At 36.7% G+C, this 24059-nt stretch overlaps 2 protein-coding genes across 2 annotated transcripts in view; one reads left to right on the forward strand and one right to left on the reverse strand.

The window, feature by feature from the left end:
• Positions 1 to 3305, forward strand: part of Fmo5 (flavin containing dimethylaniline monoxygenase 5) — a 65332-nt gene extending 62027 nt beyond the window's left edge. The window contains exon 9 of the transcript XR_011708993.1: positions 2858 to 3305. The gene's annotated coding sequence lies outside the window, so the exon portion shown is untranslated. The remainder of the gene's footprint in view (positions 1 to 2857) is intronic.
• Positions 3306 to 4547: 1242 nt separating this feature from the next.
• The window catches only part of LOC114108540 (zinc finger protein 420-like), a 48680-nt gene continuing 29168 nt past the window's right edge, over positions 4548 to 24059 (reverse strand). Inside the window, exons 3-4 of the mRNA XM_071618517.1 lie at positions 22341 to 22467; positions 4548 to 7097 (exon numbers count right to left, since the gene is read on the reverse strand). Of these exons, the coding sequence (XP_071474618.1) occupies positions 5620 to 7097; positions 22341 to 22467 (1605 nt within the window). The 3' untranslated portion in view covers positions 4548 to 5619. The remainder of the gene's footprint in view (positions 7098 to 22340; positions 22468 to 24059) is intronic.

Consider the following 24059-nt stretch of genomic DNA (forward strand, 5'->3'; position numbering starts at 1 on the left):
AACAAATAAGTAGATGGTATTGGATTCAGGTACCAGCTAGCAGGACTGAATGGTATGATTCTTTGCCATTAGAGTGATTAAAAATAGTAGCCAAACCTTTCAAGTTAACCACTTGCTATAACTGTGGCACCAGTCCAGGTTTGAAATACGATAAATCAGCTTGAGGGTAGAGTAAATGTCTGGGTCATGGTTAAATACTATTAAGCTAAGTGGAACAGCTCAAGGCAAAACACGAAATGAAAGTTAAAAGTGCTTATTGCTGCTTAGGATTAATGATTATTTTTGTCTGATTAGGCTTACTCAAAAATGAAACTGTACTTCCTTGAATAACAATTTCTGTGCTTCCTGCCTTGTAACCACAAAGTATTGTAATCATTCCAAAAAGAATAGTATATATGATTCAAGACATAAGATTCAGATTCAGCACCTTCACTTTTGTGTCTGTGTTTTTCCGCTGTTCCTCGCCAACTCCTTGTTATCCAATCAAGGAAGTCCTCCGAGACACCATGCTGAGGCTGGCCCCCGGCAATGTATGACTATAGAGTTCTAATTTTAAAAAAGAAATATATGTAAGAAAATCATTGTAAAATCAAAAAAATGCAAAAAAAAATTCTATGGAAGTTTGGCTGTAAGTGGGAGACACATACTATCCTGGAGCCAGTTTTCCCCCCAATTTTATTTATAGTAGGACAGGTTTTATGATATTTTTATATTTCACATGCTCCAATTGGCAAATGGGGCATTGAGACATGAATAGACAAGCTGGGGTTTATAGGGCCTAAAGACCAAATCAGGTGCTTTCTTTTTAGGTAGTCTTCCTTCTACCTCACTAGGCTGTCTCAGTATCACAGACCTTGCCACACTCTCTAGAGTGGCTTCCCTTTCCTTCACCTAGGGGGACCTCAGTGTGTGACAAAAGGAAACCAGGGCTGTGGGACAGTGCTAGGTGGCAGGCACATTCATTCCACATGGTAGACATCCACTTCTGCCCCAGTCTCTTGCCTGCCTCTTCAGATAAGCATGTTTACCAGACTTCTCTGGCTCTCTTCAGTATCCAGTCTCTATCTTGCTTTCCTAGTTTTGATTTGAATGTTAACAGAGGCCCACTCCCCAACCTCTTGACACATCATTCCACTTCTATGTCTTCTTCTGTTTTGCTTTTTGCTGCACCAATCCAGTTACCCTCTCCATTCGCCTGTATGGCCATATCCTTTATCACTTCTGCTCATGTTTCTTCTCTAAGTCTGAGCCTTCAAGGCTCAGAATTTCAAATTCTCATGCCATAAATTCTTGGGTCATGTTAATCCTTATTTTCTCTAGTTGTGCTAAATACTCATTTTTTTTTTTCAGATAATGACTTCAATTTTCAAATGAAATTGGACAATTTCAGGGACTTTTTATTGTGGCCTTTAAGTAAGAAGCATCTGTGAATTGCCAAGCACAGTACCCATCTGGCAGGAACTGCTAAGCATACATTAGATTGTTGCCTTCCCCTTTTGGAGCTGCCTTGGTGGGTGTGGTGTTGAGTCACATCTTCACTTCCCTCTAAAAAGGCTTCCCTGTCACTGTTTTCCCATGCACCAGCTAAGATGCAGCCCCATGGCTCAGTCTCTACTCTTTCTCTTGTTCCCAGCCCCCAGAGGCCTGAACTGGAACCTGGCTGTGACCCACTCTTCTCTTAGCAGGAACTCCTTTTGTGGGATGCTTTATATTTTGTAAACTTTTGTTTTACAAAATTGAATTGAACCCAAGCCTTCCTGCATGCTAAGCAAGCATTCTGCCACTGAACTGCACCCCAGCCCTTGATCAATATTTTAACATTTATAATATGCATGTGATTTTGTGCATATTTAGGTTTCACTACAGCATTGTACTAGACAGCACATAGGGAAAAAAAAGTTGGTTTTTAAAATTGTACCTAACAGGTTTTTAAACTAGAAGTTACATTCATTTGGAATACCTGTCCATCAAACTTTTTTCATTCTAAATAACATAAACATATCAATCTGTTGACTTTTGCTTTTCCATGGGGCATATGTATGCTGATGACATGACAGGGAAGTCCTGGTGCCTTAGATCTTGTGTGGTGAAGGCTAGACTGTGTGTGATTTGGGGTGCAGGGTGTTTGAGGTGTCCTGAACACTGGCTGTCTTTCCTCCCTAGATTGAGTTATTTCCTCTGCAGTTTGGGATGTTGGTAAGAATTTTCTGCCTCTGGTCCTTCACAGCTCTGCTTTCTTTTCTCCTGGCTCAAATACTGTCATTGTCACTAGGACAAATGGTATAAATATGACATCTAAGAGGCTTGGACACAATGAAGGAAAATTATTAATGCAAATAACTGTCAGTCCTCTATAAGTGTTATGTGAATTTAGAAAATTTTCTGTGTGCAACAAAGCCTTCAGTCCTGTTCATTGACTCTTCTGTGGCTGCCTTTCTTCTCATTTTTCTTCTTGCCACAGTTGTCCTATTGCTCTTTTTGCATCATTGCCCTGTACACATTCTTTTTTTTTTTTCCTGTACACATTCTTAAATGTGCTGTCTGTGTCCAGCTGATTTGCTTGTCTGTGCCTTTTCTATCCAGAAAACTTTTCATGTTTATGCTATTCTTCCTGAATAGCCCACTTGTCAATGAAGACAAAATTTGTCTTCTGGCAAGTTTGTCATTATGCAATGATGTAAGAAAGTTTATAAAAATAAAGAAACCAAAAGGTCTCTATGGACTTGACCCACTCAGAATTTTTGAAGGCTGCCTTTCTTGATCCTGGGCTCTTTCACTGTCTCTTTGCATTGGTGGGAACTGAGGATATTATCATAAATAACAGCAGATCCTATATTATTGTGGTTTTCTTTTTCAGAGCTGGATTCAGATGATCCTCCAGGAATGAAGAGCTCTGCCAAGCTGGAGGGTGATACTACAGGTGGCTTCTTCACCAACAAGCATGGCTGCCATATCATAGACCACATCAATGACTATACTGCTCTCAGAGAGCAGATTGGGGAGAGCAAACAGCTAGTCCAAAAGATCCTGTCTCTCTTGAGGCCCACATGCAACTTCCTGGGCCTTGAAGCTCAGAGTTCAGAGGTAGTCACACCTGCAGCTCTTAGGTTCACCCTTTCTTTGTGCCCTTTGTTCTTAATTCTACTTCCTTCTCCATTATTTATTTTTGTGGCCTGCATCTTCACTTATTCTAGCCAGGACCTTGCTTCCCTGTCTCCTGATTCATTCTAAGTTCTACTCTGTTGTAGAGGAGGCCAACTAGATATTCTCCATCAGAGTCACAGAGAAGCCTGTGCAGCATTGCCACAATCAATAAAGCATTTTTTAAGTGTTGATGTCCACATGATGTTGAAATCAGCACCCTAAGACCTTCAGGATTTACAAAGTTCATCATATCCCAGATCTCCTCATGCTGAAGTGAGAGGGAGTAGCACTAGTGATGATTTTCCATTGCTGTGGTAACAACTTTCCACAAACATCATGGCTGAGAACACATCCAATTATGTTAGAACTGTAGGTTAGGAGTCCCCCAGGGGTCCCACTGGTCTAAAATCACTGGGGGATACAATCATTGTATCACCCAATGGAGGACCTCAGGCACATCCTGCTTCCTTGCTTTTTCTGGCTCTAGAAATCCCTCACTTCTTGGCTGGAGGCTGCTTCCTCCACCTTCAAAACCAGCAACAGCTGGCAGAGTGCCTGATCCATCACCAGACTTCTTTGTCTCTTCTTTCATTTTAAAGACCCATGGGATGACTTGGATTGTGTAGATGATCCTGTGCCATCCAGGATGGTCTCCCCTTCTCAGAATCTTTAACATAATACCATCTGCAAAGTCACTTGCAAGATAATGAGGCATGTTTATTATCATGGGAAAAGGATCTCCTGGGAATGACATTATTCTGCCTGCCACATACTCTTAATTCATGTGCAAAATAACATTGGAATTAAAAACAAAAATAAAAATAATCTTTAACTTAAGCCAAGCTAGTAAAATTAAGACACTACCTTAAAGCATAGTCTTCAAAAGCAACTCAATATTAACTTCAAATTTAGGCCCTAGAAATTCTCCAGTGATGACTTCAGGATTCCCAAGTATCAGATTTATTTTATATGTGGCCCTTATTTTCTGAAAGGCTGGCTTTGAATGCAGAAATCTCATCTGAGGCAAAGAGCACACAGTGAAAGGGGGAGGTAGAGGAAGATTTGGTGTACCTGGAAGCCTGCAGACTTTTGCTCAGTACACAGAGAAGTCTAATTGGAGTGCTTGGATAGTTTTCTTTGAGTCTGCCTTGGTCTGTCTTCTCTGCAGTCTATATCATTCTCATAACTGTCTTAATATCTCCACAAATACAAACAGAAAAATCATAACAATTTGATTTATGCAAATTATATTTCCCAAATAAGTTTGATTAATGTGTACAATAATTAAGAGATGTTACAGTACTATTTACCCAATAGTATGTCTTACTGTTACATAAATCCCTTAGTCAAGTGGAAAACTGTGATACCTTTGAGATAATGACATAATTCAATACATGACAGTGTTAACATATTAACATTCACTTATATTTATTAATATGTTGCATGCATAATATGAATATAGGTAAAAAGGCACTGTAAACTGGGCAAGGTGGCCCATGCCTGTAATCCATGCAAATTGGCAAGCTGAGGAAAAACTTTCACAAGTTCAAAGTCAGCCTTAGCAACTTAGTGAGATTTTAGGCAACTTAGCAGACCTTGCCTCAAAATTTAAAAGAGTCGGGGAAGGGAGGGGTGTGTGTGTGTGTGTGTGTGTGTGTGTGTGTGTGACTGAGAATGTGGCTCAGTGGTTAAGCATCCTTAAATTTAACCCACAGTACAAGAAATGAAGTTTAAAAATTAAAATTTTTAAAAATATATTTCTTATAATTTTCTCCAACATTCAAAAGTGCAAATATTCAGTAATCGTTGATTTATAAGAAATGCATATCCTTTCAAAGATGAGCTATCTGCACTCTGGATGTATAATATCTACAATGATTTTGTTATCTCTCCATATCTCCTAATAATATTTAATAAATTTTAATAAAAAATTAAAGCCAGTTGCTCATTTTCTATATTTAAATTATTTTCTCTTTTACTGACCCTCAAGTACATCAAGTTATGAGGTATGGATAAGGACTTTAGTATACTTCCTTTATATTTGTCAAGGTTTTTATTGTAAATATTTCACTATTAAATATGACACATATTTTGGAAAATGCTGTTTAACCTTCACTACAGGAATAAGGTTTCAGATGTTTAATAAATTTGAAATTTAAATAAGGGATTGGAAACATTATTTAATTTTTTAAGGTTGCTGAGGATTATGAATTCTCCAAAGTTCAATAATGTTTGAGCAATGTCTATGAGTTTTAAAACAAATTTTTCCACTTGACCCTCTCCTACTAGTATGTTTTCTAGGTGTTGAGTAAGGGGTGACCTATTGTGGGAGACATTTTCACATTGTAACAGTTTTTTCATTTGAATAATTTTTCTCTGCTATAATAATTTGTAGAAGTTGTCTCCAATATGAATTCTCTGATGTCTAGTAAGGTTTGATGGATGATTAAAAGCTTAGCCACATTCTTTGCATTTCTAAGTCTTCTCTCCAGTATGAACTCTGCTGTGCTTAATAAGGCTTGATTTTTGACTATAAACTTTGTCACATCCTTCACATTTGTAGGGCTTCTCTCCAGTATGAATATTTCTGTGGCAATTAAGGGCTGATTTTTGAATATAACCTTTGCCACATTCTTCACATTCATAGGGCTTCTCTCCAGTATGAAGTCTGCTGTGGTAAATAAGGCTAGTTTTTCGATTAAAAGCTTTGCCACATACTTTGCATTGGTAGGGTTTCTCTCCAGTATGGATTCTCTGATGGCGAACAAGGCCTGATTTTTTGCTAAAACCTTTGTCACATTCTGTACATTTGTAGAGCTGCTCTCCAGTATGAAGTCTCCTGTGGCAAACAAGGCTTGATTTTTCATTAAAAGCTTTGTCACATTCTGTACATTTGTAGGGCTTCTCTCCAGTATGAATCCTCTGGTGGGGAATAAGGTATGCTTTTTTGATAAAAGCTTTGCCACATTCTTTACATTTGTAGGGATTCTCACCAGTATGAATTCTGCTATGGTAAGTAAGGTATGATTTTTCATTAAAAGCTTTGTCACATTCTTTACATTTGTAGGGCTTCTCTCCAGTATGAAGTCTGTTGTGGCGAATAAGGCTACTTTTTTGATTAAAAGCTTTGCCACATATTTTGCATTGGTAGGGCTTCTCTCTAGTATGGGTTCTCTGGTGGTTAATAAGTCTTGATTTTTTACGAAAAGCTTTGCCACATTCTTTACATTTGTAGGGCTTCTCTCCAGTATGAATTTTTCTGTGGTAATTAAGGGCTGATATTTTAGTATAAACTTTGCCACATTCTTCACATTTGTAGGGCTTCTCTCCAGTATGAACTCTGCTGTGGCAAATAAGGCTACTTTTATGATTAAAAGCTTTGCCACATACTTTGCATTGATAGGGCTTCTCTCTAGTATGGGTTCTCTCGTGGCTAAAACGTCTTGATTTTTTACTAAAAGCTTTGTCACATCCTGTACATTTGTAGGGCTTCTCACCAGTATGATTTCTGCTGTGATAAATAATGTGCTTTTTTTTAATGAAAGATTTGCCACATTCTGTACATTTGTACGGCTTCTCTCCTGTATGAATTCTCTGGTGGTGAATAAGCTGTGTTTTTTTAATGAAATCTTTGCCACATTCTTTACTTTGGTTGGGCTTCTCTCCAGTATAAATTCTCTGATGGCAAATAAGGTGAGATTTTTCATTAAAAGCTTTGTCACATTCTCTAAATTTGCAGGGATTCTCTCTAATACGAATTCTATGGTGGTGAATAAGGACTGACTTTTGATAATATAATTTATGATGTTCATTCTCACTTACAATTTTCCATATTTTTCTTTGTTGTGAATAGTCAAGTTCATAATTTCCATATTTTCCATTTATCACTTTTTGAAGTATATGTTTTATGCCCTGGTCTTGTGAAAATTCTTGGATATGATGAGAAGCCATGCCTGAAATAAACCAATATAAAAATTATTCTACTTACTAGGCTGAAATGAATATATTTTCATAGTAAGATATGAAATTATCACCATGTCAAGAAATCAGTGAGGTAGCAGATTAGTAAATCCAAGGTCATCATTATTCCAGAAATATATAAGTTAAAAATGTACAGACAAAATTACCTTGTGAAAATTACTGAAACTATTGTAGAGATCACAGTATCCAAGAGAAGTATATTACTAAGGATAATAATAGAGAGAAGAAAATATGTAACTTTTCCCCAATACAGCCATTGCTCCTCCACAATATAGCATTGTGCATTTAGAGAAAACTTCACCAGCTACTTTCATTCTCAGTAGAATAGGGGAAATATAAAAGATACACACAAGCATTTAGGGCTTTCTTGAAGTATTTGAAAACTGCTTTCTGTCTACCATGACACAGAGACCTGGAATTAACAGATAGATTTTGGATGATAATACCACAGTTATTTAACAAGAGTAAAGAGACTCTGGACTCTTTTAATAAGAAAAATACACACATATGTCTAGAAAAATTCTCCATGAAAATGAGTTTGGAAGGGAATAAAAACCTTACAGAGCCTACATCCATATTATCTGGATAAAGCCAACATGACCTTCAAGACTAATAAATTGTTTTCTACATTTTTAAATTTGTATTATTTGATGATTTGTTTCATTGAAAAATTCAACTTTGTGTATTTACTAAGTATATCATGGTATTTTAAAGTATATATACAAAGTGAAATGACTAAATGAAGTGAACCAATACATGCATTATTTCACATATTTATCAGTTTTGTGCTTACAAAGTATTGCATTCATTCTATTAGTATTTACCAAGAACATAATATACTACACTCACCATGTGATACAAAAATACTCTTCACCTTCTTATGCCCATTCAAATAAAAATTTGTAAACTTTGACTAACAATATTGCTGAGAGCCACAGCCTAGTTGGAATGAGTCAGAATGATGCATGGCATTTTTGCCAGAAGGGAGTGGTTGAGAGGTGATACCAGCGAGCCATTGAGATGATGATGGTTATGTTAAGCTGTGTATTCAATTGTATATTAGACCCTTGCTGTCCTCTTCAGGTGGAGTTCTCAAGGGGATTCCTGGGGAGTTCGCATTGGTTGGGGAAGTTCCAGAGGAGGGATTTCCGGTTGGTGGTGTTCCTGGAAGGGCCGAGTGGGTGGCATTGAGTGGGTGGCGGTCGGAGTTCAGGCAATAAAGGAGTTCCTGTTTGAACCTACAAGTGCCTCCAGGCGGCTCAGTTATTTTGTGCCCAGCCAGACTGCAGCATATGGTGGCCCATGCAGGGAACGCCTGAGGGTAAGTGATAAGGTAAACTGCTCGATTCTGGGGGCAGTGCAAGAGGATGGATAACCATTTAAAGATTCTTCTTTTGTTTTGTTTCACTTTTGTTTTAAGTTGCCAGTCCCTGGAGATGGATGGGATGGAAGAAAAACAGCTCACATCTGAGGAAAAACTATTTGCATCTGAAGAACAGATGGGGAGAAAGGACGGATGGACATTTCAGGAGGATAGAAAGGCTGATATAATGAATTTTTGTTTCATTTTGTCTCAGTTTTGTTTTAGATTATCTTAATGAGGGGTATCTTCGTCATGGAAATATGAAATTAAAAATTAATAAGAACCAAACCGAAAGGGCGTTATAAAGTGCTAGAGGAAGGAGGCATCTCAGTAAAATCAAGAACAGTTAGGGCATATGTTAAGATGATACAAAGGTGTAGCCCATGGTTCATTAAAGAGGGGTTGTTAAATATATCACAATGGAACCATCATGGTGAAGATTTTAAGATACAAAAGGAAAGCCCAGGAACTCTGCCAGTTGGCATATTACCATATGGACATTGTTACAATCTTCTTTGCTTAGTCTAGGAGAAGACATTTTAAATCAAGTAAAAGAGGAAGACTCTCGAGTTAGAGGAAAAAAGTTTAGAGAAGAAGGGGCTATCAGGAGAGAAATTACAATGGGAGGTTGTGACTAACACCTTTCTATCACCAGAGGGCGTAAGTGTCTAACCAACAGCTCCGCGTATAGAGACAATATATGCTGAGTGGCCATCAACCCGCGTAGTTGATAGATGGGATCCTGAGACACAACCTCAAAGATTAGCATGCCCTGTATTTGAGGTGGCAGGAGGGCAGTGAAATCACCATGTTTTAGATTTCAAAACAGTGAAGCAGCTAAAAGAGGCTGTAACAACCTATGGTCCTCAAGCACCCTTCACTGTAAGCATGGTCGAATCCATTAGCAACTTGAACATGACGCAAGCAGATTGGACTAGTATGTGTAAAGCTGTGCTAAATGGAGGACAATACCTGTTGTGGAAGGTTGCCAATGAGGAATTTTGCAAGGAGACGGCTAGGCGAAATGCAGCAGCCAGTTATACTCAGAGAAATCTAGATATGTTGTTAGGAAAAGGACCTTATGAGGGTCAGCAGCAACAAACTGCATATGATCCTGCTATATACTCGCAAATTGCTACAGATGCGGTTAGAGCATGGAAGACTTTACAAGGACATGGAGATTTACAAGGTCAGTTATCTAAGGTAATACAAGGAGCTAATGAACCTTGCGCTGAATTTGTAGATAGGCTTATTCAAACAGCTACCAGAGTTTTTGGGGACACAGAACAAGCAATGCCATTAATTAAACAGCTAGCCTTTGAACAAGCAAATTGATGGTGCAAGGAGGCCATTAGACCATGGAAAAATGAAGATTTAAACACATATATTAAATTATATAGAGACATTAATGAACAAGGGCAAGCCTTGGCAGCTGCAGTACAACAGGCTTTAGATGCCAGGCCAAAAACATGCTGCAATTGTGAACAAACAGGACATTTTAAAAGGAATTGTCACATAGGAGGAGAGTTTAACAAAACTAGGTATCAAAGGGATAGAATACCGGGTATTTGCCCACGATGCTGTAGAGGGAGATATTGGGCTAATGAATGCTGTTCTCAAACCACCATAGAGGGTACTCCATTATCAAAAAACGGGGGTTTACCCACAATACCATGGAGAAAAGCATCGGGCTCCATTACCAAAAAACGGACAGGGGGGCCCAATGTTCCAGGGCCCACAACCACAAATATACAGGGCAATGGAGGAACTCAGCAACACCATCAGGGTAGTGCCCAGGACACATTATCCATTAGATCCCTCATCAGACAAACCAGAGGGAGCGCAGGGTTGGACACCTGCGCCTCTGCCAGAGCAGTACTAACTCCAGAGATGGGAGTTCAAATCATTCCCACAGAGGTAAAAGGACCTCTCCCCCAAGGAACAGTAGGCTTATTATTGGGACACAGTTCTTCTACTCTAAAAGGACTTATGATAAAAATTATAGCCAGTTCTCCAAGGGGTATATCAGTAATTTCACCAGGAGATAGAATACCACAGTTACTAATAATACCCAGCCTACATGATAAATTTTCCAGCCATACTATAGGAAAGAGGTTCCAGGTGATTAGGCTCCACAGGTGTAGATTGGGCTATGCTTTCTTTAAATTTAGATTCTCACCCCATGCTAAAACTAAATATTCAAGGATATGAATTTAATGCGCTGCTGGATACAGGTGTAGACCTTAGCATCATCTCTCGTCAAGAATGGCCAAAATTTGGCCGTTACAACCAGCCACTCAAACGCTTCGAGGCCTCGGAGTGGCAAATAATCACCATAGAAGTACAATGGTATTAGATTGGAAGGATCCTGAAGGATGTGAAGGAACTATACAGCCATATGTACTGGATCATCTTCCTATAAATTTATGGGGACGAGATGTCCTAGATCAATTAGGTTTGACATTAACAAATAACATCAATCCAAATGCGCCCACTATTATGGCTAGATAAGGTTTTAGGAAAGGAAAAAGATTAGGAGAACAAGAACAAGGTATAGCAGCACCAATACAAATAAATCAAGGAACAGACAGACATGGATTGGGTTTTCAGGAGGGGTCATTGAGATAATAAAAATTACTTGGAAATCAGAAAGGCCAGTATGGGTTCCTCAATGGTCCCTGACTAAAGAAAAGACACAAGCAGCCCATGACCTGGTCAAACAACAATTAGCGGAGGAACATATACAACCTTCTGTATCTCCCCATAATACTCCCATTTTTGTCATCAAAAAGAAATCTGGTAAATCGAGATTATTGTAAGATTTAAGAGCCACTAATAATGAGATGTTTATGGGACCTGCTCAATCAGGGATTCCCCAATTGTCTGCTTTGCCAAAAACCTGGTATGTTTTAGTTATAGATATTAAAGATTGTTTTTTTTTTTTCAATTCCAATTCATCCTGAGGATAGTCCACATTTTGCATTTACTATCCCTGCATTGAATCATGAAGTTCCTGATCAAAGATATGAATGGAAAGTACTCACTCAAGGGATGGCTAACAGCCCAACTATGTGTCAAATTTATGTTAACAAAGCAATCCAGCCACTTAGAAATCAAAATCCTGAACCACAAATATTTCACTATATGGATGATGTATTATTAGCACACAAAGATAAGAACACATTGCTAGAATGTTATGCCACACTTACAAACTTATTAAAAAATTATAATCTAGAGGTAGCAATAGATAAAGCACAATTAAATTTTCCAATTAATTATTTAGGAGTTCTATTATCCTCAACCATGGTCCGTCCACCAAAAATTCAAATACGAGTAGATCAACTCAAATCACTTAACGACTTTCAAAAGTTATTAGGAGACATAAATTGGATAAGGCCTTATCTAGGTATACCAACAGGAGAGTTGGGACCTTTATTTGATATCCTAAAAGGTCTATCAGATCCAAATTCACCCCGAATGTTAATGCCTGAAGCAAGAAAGGCATTAAAAATCATTGAAACATATATGGAAAGTATGCATTTGGATAGAATTGATATAAGTTTGCCTTTATTATTTGTTGTACTACCAACAAAAAATATTCTTACAGGAGTATTTTGGCAAGAGGGTCCATTATTATGGATACATTTATCTTATTCTCCTAACACTATTCTTACTCGGTATCCTGAGTCTGTAGGACAATTGATACTCAAAGGAATAAAAGCAGTAAAGGGAGTGTTTGGGATTTCTCCCAATAAAATTATTACTCCATATACTATGGATCAAATTGATCAGTTAGCTAATGAGTTAAATACTTGGGCAATAAACATGTGCAAATCTAATGTTTCATTTGATAACCACTTACCATCTAATCCTTTATTGTCTTTTTGGTCATTGCATCCTGTAATTTTTCCAAAAATGACAAGAAAAACACCTATCATGAATGCTCCAAATATATTCACTGATGGGTCAAATAATGGTACAGCAGCAGTAGTTAACACTGATCAAACTTTTACGTTTTTATTACCCAAACATTCAGCTCAAAAGGTAGAGCTTAATGCAGTATTACAAGCTTTTGTGATGTTTAAAGATTCTGTATTTAATTTATTTTCCGTTAGTCAGTATATAGTTAATGCTATAGTATCCCTTGAAGATGCTGGTAGGATTTCTCCTTCCTCTACTGTTTTCTCTTTGTTTTCCACTATACAAAGTCTAATCTGGGACAGAAAAGATCCATTCTTTATAGGACATATAAGGGCAAATACAGGATTGCCTGGAGCCCTTAGTTTGGGCAATGATTTAGCAGAGATAACTACACATGACATACATATTTTCTCTACACTAGAAGAAGCTACAAATTTTCATAAAAGGTTCCATGTCAATGCTAATACTTTTTAAAAAAGTGTTTTAAAATAACTATTGGAACAAGCTAGACAAATAATAAAACAATGTCAAAATTGTGTGACCTTTTTACCACAAGTTACTCTTGGAGTCAATCCTAGAGGACTGATACCTAACCATATTTGGCAGATGGATGTCACACACTTGCCAGAATTTGGAAAATTAAAATATTTGCATGTTACAGTTGATACTTCTTCCAGATTTTTGATGGGCTCCCTTCATGCTGGAGAAAAAAACTAAAGATATTATAGCTCATTGCTTACAAAATTTTGCCACTGTGGGCGTTCCAAAACAGTTAAAAACAGATAATGCCCCTGGTTATACTTCTACCTCTTTTAAACAATTTTGCTCATCATTTGGCATTATTCATATAACAGGAATCCCATACAATCCACAGGGACAAGGCATAGTTGAAAGAGCTCATTAAACTATTAAAATGTACTTATTAAAGCAAAAAGAGGGAATTGGGAAGGGGTATATATCCCCCAAAGATAAACTTAAAATAACCCTTTTTACTCTAAACTTTTAAAATTTGGATTCATCATTCTGCTTAGTGCTGCGGAAAGGCATATGTGTCCAAAAAAATGTACATAAGCCCAAGGTACTTTGGAAGGATATTCTAACAGGACAATGGAAAGGTCCTGACCCAGTGATTGTCTGGAGTTGGGGGTCTGTTTGTGTGTTTCCACAGGGAGAACAGCAGCCAATTTGGATTCCAGAGAGATTAACTAAAGCGATTTCTACAGACCAAAAAGATGATTTGGCTCAAATCCATAACAGCTGATATCCAGAACTCCAGTTTGTCTATCCTTACATCTGTGACAGTGGTTCTCCCACACCTGGAGGCTAATGAAACCAGGATGCTTTTTTCTTTTAATATTTATTTTTTAGTTATTGGCGGACACAACATCTTTGTTTTGTATGTGGTGCTGAGGATGGAACCCGGGCCGCACGCATGCCAGACGAGCGCGCTACCGCTTGAGCCACATCCCCAGCCCCCAGGATGCTTTTTTCAATATGTATTTTATTATTGCCCTTTCCCACATCATGAAGTTCTATTTTATTTTTTGAGTCATACAGACCTAGGTTAATGTTTTTCTTTTTCCTTTTTTTGGTTAAATTTTTTCTGATCAGTTCTATTTTTTGACTGTGGAGTTTTTAAACATTGCAATGGAGATTTCACCTGTGAAAAGCTACAAGGCCTTTACTATTATGTTATGTGTTGTATGTATTGTATTATGTGTGCACACTTCTGTTTTGTGTTGTATGTCTGTATGTGCGTATGTCCATATATCATATATGAGGAGCGCTCATGAAAAAAGGGATCCAATTTTTTTTTATTCACGTGATTTAAATGGTTAATTAATTGGGTAAACACCTGTTGAGGATTGTTTTAAAATGTGAACAAAAAAGGAGGTTAACAGATATGTTTGCTTACTTTCACCTTTCCTTTTCGTTACATCTAATTCTATTTAGAATATTAAATTGTTTAGAAAATTGCTTTCTTTTAGTGCCTGCTGGAATGTTACATAATTTTTTTTAGCCATCATTGCCAGAATTCCTATCTTCATCCCAGTGCCGGTGAAGACAAAGATAAAATCAAACTACAGCTTCTGCAATAGCTATCACAACAAACTGTATAAACTGATGCATCAATGAATAATGTAACTCAACAAGTGATGCTCAATCAAGGAGTCGATTTACTTTAGGAGGAAATGAACATATTAAGAGATTCCTTTGCTTTGAACTGCTTGCAGAACTTGCCTGGACTATGTATCACTTGTATGCATTGTGAACTATCTGTTGGTGCAGCGAATTGTGGTAGTGCTTGGGTATCTTTGCTGATGGTGTCATCGGTGGTACAATTCTTCCAAAAGGAACCGTCATTTGGCTTGGTGTTGTGGCATTTTGCATCCGCCTCTCTTCTGCTTGTGATGGTCTAAAATTTGGGGGCCAACAGAGGTGAGGCAAAGAACCTCACCCCCCACTGGTGCAAAGGCCTATCCACAAGTAGGCTGGACCGGTAGTCAATGACGGGCAAGATCCAATTGCAATGGTACCATCCTAAGACAGGAGGCTGACGCCTTGAGATCAGCTCATCTGATGAGGGGTAAGCACCATATGTAGTATTGGATAACCTAAGACACGCACGTTCCCTAAGCCACATGCTTGTTGTTTAATTAAACAGAAGTGGGGAGATTCTGAGAGTCACAGCTGAGTCAGAATGATGCATGGCATTTTTGCCAGAAGGGAGTGGTTGAGAGGTGAAGCCATGGAGCCATAGAGATGATGATGGTTATGTTAAGCTGTGTATTCAATTGTATATTAGACCCCTGCTGTCCGCTACTTTGGAGTTCTCACAGGGATTCCTGGGGAGTTTGCATTGGTTGGGGGAGTTCCGGAGGAGGGATTTCTGGTTGGCGGTGTTCCTGGAAGGGCCGAGTGGGTGGTGTTTGCGGGAGTTCGGGCAATAAAGGAGTTCCTGTTTGAACCTATAAGTGCCTTGTGGCGGCTCGGTTATTTTGTGCCCAGCCAGACTGCAGCACAATATGCCAACACGCCACAAAACACAGTACCTGGTCACCACAATTTTACTCTCTGAATTTCTGACTTCCACATGTGAAAAAAATTCTCCTGCAGCTGACTTTCTGTATCTGCCTTATTTCACTTAATGCAAAGTCCTGCATATTCATCCTATGTTACTTTAAATGACAAGATATTTTTATGTCTAAACAGCAATGGCATATAAATACCACACTTTTACTAATTTGATCATTGATGGGCACATAGGTTGAGTCCATATCTTGAATATTGAGATCAATGTTTTCACTGAATAAAATAGTGGAGCTATCTCTTCAACATGCTGATTTCATCTCTTATGGATACATATTTACTATTGGCATTTCTGTATCATGAGGTCATTCTACTATTTTTTTTAAAGAGAGAGAGAGGAGGGCGGGGGGGGGGGGGGGGGAGAGAGAGAGGAGAGGGAGGGAGAGGGAGAGAGGGAGAATTTCTTTTTAATATTTATTTTTCAGTTTTCAGTGGACACAACATCATTATTTTTTATTTTATGTGGTGCTCAGGATCGAACGCAGTGCCCAGCGCATGCCAGGTGAGCGCGTTACCACTTGAGCCATATCCCCAGCCATCATTCTACTTTTAATTATTTTTGTGTGGTGCTTGGGATTAAGCCCAGGGATGCTACACCACTAAACTACAACACAGCTATTTTAAAATTGTTTGAGACATGATGTTCCTAAATTTCTGTGACTTGCCTCAAAATTAAATTCTTTTGTTGGCTTCCCAGTTAGCTAGGATTACAAGCTTGTAGCACTATACTTGCCTTTTATAATTTATTTTAAAATTTCCATACTGTTTCTACAAGAACTATATAATCTACTGTTTTCTGTTTTTTTAATGGACAAATCAATTAACAATAGTACAGCACATAAAGATAAAGAAAACCATGGTTTAATCAAAGTAACAACAACAAAAACAAAAAATATTAGGAATTGAGCAGTAGGATAGTGAGAGTTATGAATTACCCAGAACACTAAGTAAGCATTTGAAGACATTTGGTTAACTAAATTCAGACAAAGATTGTTAATATAAATAAGCATAAATTGTGAATGTGAATAATTCCTCAAGAAAAAATGTCTGAAAGAGGCATTCATGGTGTAAAACTATAATCTTAGCCATCTGGGAGAGGCTGAGCAGGAAGACTATAAGCTGAAGTCCAGTCTTAGCAACATAGTGAGACCCTGTGAAAACTTAAAAACCTATAGAATATATAAAGGGAAGTGGAATATATATATAGAAAATATATAAGGGAAGTAGGAGAGAAATTCAAGCATGCCACTATGAAAAGTGATAAACCACAAGTTAAACCATTAAGCAAAGTAGAAAAAACAATTATAAGAATTATAGAATACAACTTTCAAAGTAACAGTAGCAATTTCTTTACTTTTAAAAAATTTATTTTATTATTAATGCATTATTACAAACCACAAATCAAAAGGAAAAGCTTTACTAACAAAATTAATCTAAAAAGGAAAAAGAAATTGCTGAATCAATTCCACAGAGTGTGGTGAAAAATGGAGCATGGCCTGCTCCCCAAGGTGCTCTGGGGTGCTCCAGCCCCAGGCTAGTGAGGAGCTGGGGAGCTCGTGAAAGCCTATAGTTTCTGCCCTGCAGACCCCTGGAGCTCCCAATGTTGCTGCCCACTGGTTGGCCAAGGCTGTGAAGAACCTGAGAGCTCTTCCCCTGCCTGGATGACCTGATGGTGGCATTGATCTGTAGGACCTCAGACCTAGGATCTCTGGGCTGCCAAATCTCCTGGCCCAATCCTGTCCATCCTAGCCAAAGCCAGCCCTGAGAAAATGGCAACTTTGTGTGGTGGGGGCATAGCATGTCAAGAGGAATGGTGGCCAATCCAATGCCTGGAGGCCAGCAGGGGCTTTGAGGGCCCAAGAAGGTGAGTGGATGATGGATTCCGCAGCCCATCAGCACAGACTAGGGCTCTCTGTGACCATTCCAGGAGGGCTCCACGAGAATACAACTTGTCCTGGCAAGGTAAACAAAGGCCTTATCCATCCTGGAAGGTGAATGAAGCCCTGGAGCATGATGGGTGGAAGGGTGAACACCCTTGGGTATTTGGTGTTTATTCTACCAAAGACATAAACTGTAGGGTAACATATCATATTTGATCAGTTGAAAATGTCTACCACATTTCAGGTAGATTTACTGGCCTGTTGTACAAGGCCTGTGTATATAATATGAAAAAGCTGCTCTGAAACTTTTAAAACTTTTGCCACATCTGGACATTCTAAATGTAAACGTTTGATAACATATAATAGAGTTACAAAATAATGTCTTGTAAATGGCCATTTGTTTTAAAAAATCAGAAATATCTTCTGGAAGTGACCTTGAAATGGAGTTGTTAGACCATATCTAGGAGTGGCACTTGTCCACATCTTTTGAGTGGATTAGAAGACATGAAGAAGCCTTGGACCACAAGAAGAAATTGTCCTGTGCCAGACTGGCTATATGTAAAAGAAATTCTTCATATTGTAACCATTGTTTTGTATGCGTATTTTACTCCTCATCACTATATATACAGTTGACAATGCTAAATACCTTTTTAGAAATATCTAAGCTTTCTAGATGTTCTAAAGTTCTTAATATATGTCAAAAGTAGAAGTGGTGATATATAACACATGTGTAATTTTTTTAAAAATTCATATAAAATTTTTTTGTGGGGGAGTGGGGAAATAGTCAAAACCCCTGTTGAGTAATACATATTGTGTGCTGATTCTCTGGAGCACCATGCCAGTGTGCTTACAATGAGGCAAGAGTAACCACTGTTCCTATGTCTGTGGGTTTTGTTTTACTGTGCTGTGTACTTAGTGTATATAAAGGATCAACAAGTCCTAATCTACATCTAGCTTTTCTAGATGTCAAAGAGGTTGCCAGTGTATGACAAAAGTATAATTAGTAAACCACTTTTGTATATTTTATGTTAAAATTATTGGGAAGGATTGTCTTCTGAAAATGTTAGCATTATAGTGCACAAGGTTGGTGAGGGCCAAAATGCTTATATTTTGAAGACATTTTCAAATTAGGACTATTGGTACATGGGTGTAGTTTATTCAAGACTGTTATGTATGTAGTAGACAAATTGAGTCCGTAATTGAAAAATTTAGTCTGCATAGAAGTGACTATTTAGAAGTGACTATTGTATGCTAAATGTAGAGGTAGTAAAATATTACTTCATAAGGCTGATGTTCTCTCTGATATGCATGTGCTTACACACAATAAGGTAGGCAAAAATAGAAGTTCATTTTGGATTAGATAAAAGGGAATGAAGGGAAGAGAGTGGGATGGGAATAAGAAAGTAGAGTGAATCAGAAATAACTTTTCTATATTCATATATTAATATACAACCAGTGTAACTCCACATTTTATACAACCACAAGAATGGAAAGTCATATTCCATGTATGTAAAATATGTCAAAATACATATATCTACTACGGTATATCTAAAAAGAACAAAAAAAATTTTAGAAAATAAAAATAATAAATCTGAAAGAAATTCAACTGAATGTAATCTATAGGGAACTCTAAATCTAAGGAAAGAAGTAGATGAAAGCAAAAGAATATGAGTGTTACATACAAAAGTGACCAAAAAAAAAAAAAAAAAAAAAGCTGGGGTTGCCAAATTATGATACAGAAACCATTTAAAACAAGAAGTTATATGGCATAAAATATACTTTAAATTAAAAAAAATTAAAAAGAGGCAAAGTAGATTATACAAAGATAAAAAAGACTTTTCCCTAGAATACTGTCATGAGAATAGACATGTTTTCAACTCATATCATACTTTCCAGACATAAAAAGGTAAGATTGGAAAAAGTAAATACAGAAATAGAAAGTAACACTATAATACTAGGAGATACCAATCTCCATTTACTGTAAAAAAAAAAAAAAAAAAAAAAAGTCAAACAAAATGGTAATCACAAAACAAAAACTTTGAAAAATACTTTAAATGAATTTGACTTATATACTAAATGTTCTCAATAGCAAATGGAATATTAAACTGGATTGACCCTGATAAGGAATAAAACAAAGGTTAATAGGTATAAAAATAGTAAAATTATTTTGTAAATATCATAGCATAAAGTTAGAAATCAAAAGTGGAAGGGATGTTCAGAAATCCAGAAATAAGGGCTGGGATTATGGCTCAGTGGTAGAGCGCTCGCCTAGCATGGGCGTGACCCGGGTCAATCCTCAGCACCACATAAAAATAAAGGCATTGTGTTGTGTCCATCTACACCTAAAAAATAAATATTAAAAAAATCCAGAAATACGTGGCAATTGGTTGAACAATCTTGAACATGGTCTTGTTCCAGAATTGAAAGATAAAATTAAGAACCCTTTGTACGCCTCAGTTAGCTGGAGACTCCATCTAAATTTCTATCAAACTCCCACTTCTTTTTTTTGCAAACAGAAAAACATATTCCAGAAATTTTATGGAATCTCAAAATTGTATGAAAGCCCCCAGAATTTCAAAATATAAACAAAATTGGGAGAATGTTGTGTCATGATTTAAAAACATTAAAAGCTACAATATTCAATGGGTAGTACTGACATCAAGTTAAACAGATAGGCATATTAAATTGGGAGTGTAATAATCTCTTGCATATGTAGCAAATTAAGACATTTGCATGCCATTGTTTGTTACAGTATTATCTAAAAGAGCTACCATGAGAAAGCAAACCAAATATTCCTTGAAATAAGTGGATGAGGCAATTTGTAATATAGAAACTACAGAATATTTTTCATGTTAAAAAAAATCCATAAATTTCTGTAAAATCTATAATCAGGATAAATCTTCAGTATATTAGGTTAACTGAAATAGGTCCCTACCAAAAAGAAAAATATGGCAGAATTCTACTTATATAAGATGCCTAAAACAAAACACAAACAGACAAACAAAAACTTTCTGAACAGAAATGAGAATGGCATTACTGAGGGGAGAAGACAGAAATGAGCCTTTGTTTACATAAGAATTTATTTATTGATTTTTGAGATGTAAACTTTTTATAGATATATTACATAACAATTTGAATTAACATTACTGAACAATATATTTGATATGGTGAACAGTAAGTTTTGTTTTGTGGATTTAATTACAATTAAAATTTCAAATAACACATAAAATATAAAAATAATTGCAAAATATTTTAAAGCTACCGTTGAAATCTCTTTACCCAATACATAAGAAAAAAATCATAAATATATAAATAAAGTGCATGCATGTAATCCGGGTACTAGGAATTCTGAGGCAGAAAGATTGCAATTTCAAAGCCATCCTCAGTAACTTAATGAGAACCTTCCTCCAAACATAAATAGAAAGGGGCTGGGGCATATAGCTCATTATTAGAGCGTACCTGGTTTTATCCCCAGGTATATTAACATATAGAAAATTTACACTACTCTGTTCATAGGCAGGATAAAAAACTAATCCAGATAAAATATAAATGTCATTAAAAGGGTATAATATTTATGCAAGCAAGTAAAAGCACATGTAATTTTATTGGCAACAGAAACAAGGATCATGCATATCTTAATTTAAACTTACATTGTCCTAATTTGTGAAATAATGGAAATTGCTATCTAATCATAAAATATGGATAAAAATAAAACAGTACTAAATTATGTGAGAAAACCTACTCCACAACATAAGACCTATTCAATAAAATGGAAGAAAAAGAAAATTTAACAAACAAAATTGTATATATCCACAGATTTACTATTTTACAAACCTTTTTATGTAACTACAATTTGCAACTGTGACTATAGATCCCAAAAGAGCATTCATTATAAACCTTGATCTTCACTTTACAGAAAATCCATTACAAGTATTTATAAAGAGCTCTGATAAGGAAATTTTAATGAATAAATATATAAATAATATTGGAGAGATTGCTTTATAATATTAATTTGCCGCAGTCTGGCTGGGCACAAATCACGAGCCACTGAAGCAGGAACAAACTTTATTTCTGAACTCCACCAGCACACTCCACACAGGCTCCCTGGGAACTCTCCCGAATGCCACATGGCTCCTCCAGGAACCACCAACCGGAAATCCCTCCTCTCAAAATCCCTCCTCCCGCACTTCCCCAACCAATGGGAACTCTCCGGGAATCCCCACGAGAAGTCCAAAGTAGCTCGAGAACTCCAAAGTAGCAGGCCGAGGCGGACAGTAAAGGTCTAATATACAACCGAATCAATCCAGCATCGTCTTAGTGGCTTGCCTCTCAACCAATACTATTGGCAAAATGCCAGGGGCCATTCCGACTGAGCTGTGGCTCTCAGCATTAATTTATTACAATGGTTTGACCTAGAGTTCTCCAAAAATATGCATCAATTTCCTAAAGGCCCACAAATAATATCATGCTGACCCTCATAAGCTAAGGCGGGTTTTGGTGGTTAATGTGAATATACTGGTACATCACTGGAGAAAAAAGGAGACTTTAAAGAATTTGAAAGCATGATAAACATAGGGCATATGTGTTCAATGACAACAAGAGAAATAAACCTAAGCTTCTAAAAAATATTTTCTGGTGGATAACTTCTCCATCAACACTTTGAAGTTTGATGTCCTCCTTGACATTTGGGGCTCTCAATGTGTCCAATGCCATGTGTAGGCCACAATATTTTACATCACTGAATTCCTCTAAGTACCACTTATGTAAAGTGAAGAATATATAACTAACCAAGGAAGGAAGAGATTAAAGACTCAAAGGAATATCATTAACATTTATCTGTACCAAACAATGCCTTTTTCTTGAAAGCACAAATCTAAAACTCATTCTTGCAGAGAACTTCCCAGAAATATCTTCAAGGGAAGAAAATTAAATAACAATAATTAAAAATTAGTTATACTTACCCAAGAACACCATGTTTCTGTAGTTCTCTAACATTACATCACTATATAATTTTTGCTGAGCAGGCTGCAGGCATTCCCACTCCTCTTCAGTGAAATCAACGGCCACATCCCTGAATGTCAACAGTTCCTGAAGTAAGAATAGGTAAATAAATAGCAACTTGACCATATGATAATTCAGAGTTTGTAATCTAACTAAAGTTGAGCTGAGGGCTGGGGATGTGGCTCAAGCGTAGTGCGCTCGCCTGACATGCGTGCGGCCCGGGTTCAATCCTCACCACCACATAAAAAAGAACCAAAGATGTTGTGTCTGCCGAAAACTAAAAAATAAATATTAAAATTCTCTCCCTCTCTCATCTCACTCTCTCTTAAAAAACAAAATAAAGTTGAGCTGAGAGTTTGTAAAAGGATTCTCATGTAAGTGATGACTTTACTTATTTATAAAGATACTTTTAAACACAGTGTTACCATTATCTACCTCTGAAGAAAAAGTGACATAAGTCCAAAAAGAGTGTATATACTCCACATTTATGAAATAAAATATAAAATTCAGGCATCAACACAAGACTATACATTTGTTATTTTTATATCATAATCTAAATTATATATATATATATATCTCATATGAGAAAGTTATGATGACTAAGAAGGGGAATTCTCAAATTTTAATTGCACAACCATGAATCAGAGATTTACTAAAATGCAGAATGTGATTCAATAAATAGTTCTGGGATGGAGCTGTGTTTTCTGAGTATGTAGCAAGCTCTCTAGGGAATCCAATACTGGTGGTATGAGAGAAACTTTTGAAATGAAATGAGGTAGACAACTAAAGGAAATATTTACTAGTAAATTTGAGTTCAAATGTTTTATGGTATTTATGTATATTATTAAAATAACAAATAGCAACAACAATCCTGCTTGAATATTTTTGTTTTTTAAATTTAAACTTATTTTTAATAATTAAAATAAAAATTGTACATACTTATGCAATAAAGATTTTGATACATGTATATATTATATAATGTTTCTAACAGGATAAACTTATCTTGCTCTTCAAACAATTTCATATTTTATTTAATTTTATTGGTTCTTCTTAGTTCTATATGACAGTAGAATCCATTGTGATGAAATTATACAAGCATGGGATATATTGTATTCTAATTAGGATCCTATTCTTGTGGGTGGGCATGATGAGGGGATTCACTTAGTTATTTTTATATGTGTACATAGGAAAATTATGTTAGATTCATTCTACTGTCTTTCCTATTCCTATTCGCATCCCTTCTTTTTGATCATCATTATCTAATATACTAAACTTCTCTTCTTATCCTCCAACACTTTACATGGTTTAGCTTTCACTTATTAGCAAAAAAATTAGAATTTTTGTTTTGGGGAAATTTGTTTATTTGACTTAGCATAATTTTTTCCAGATCCATCCATTTACAGGCAAAAGTCATAAAGTCATTCTTATTTATGGCTAAATAACATTCCATTGTGTTCCCCTAAGCAACAATTTCTTTATCCATTCATCTGCTGAAGGATGCCTAAGTTAGTTTCATAGCTTAGCTATTGTAAATTGAGCTGCTATAAACATTAATGTAGCTGTGTCACTGTGGTATGCTGATTTTAAGTCCTTTGGATAAATACTGAGGAGTGGGATAACTGGGTTAAATGGTGGTTCCATTCCTTCAGGAATCTCCATACTGCTTTCCAGAGAGGTTA

This window comes from Marmota flaviventris, chromosome 10, assembly GCF_047511675.1.
Source record: "Marmota flaviventris isolate mMarFla1 chromosome 10, mMarFla1.hap1, whole genome shotgun sequence".
Lineage (NCBI taxonomy): Eukaryota > Metazoa > Chordata > Mammalia > Rodentia > Sciuridae > Marmota > Marmota flaviventris.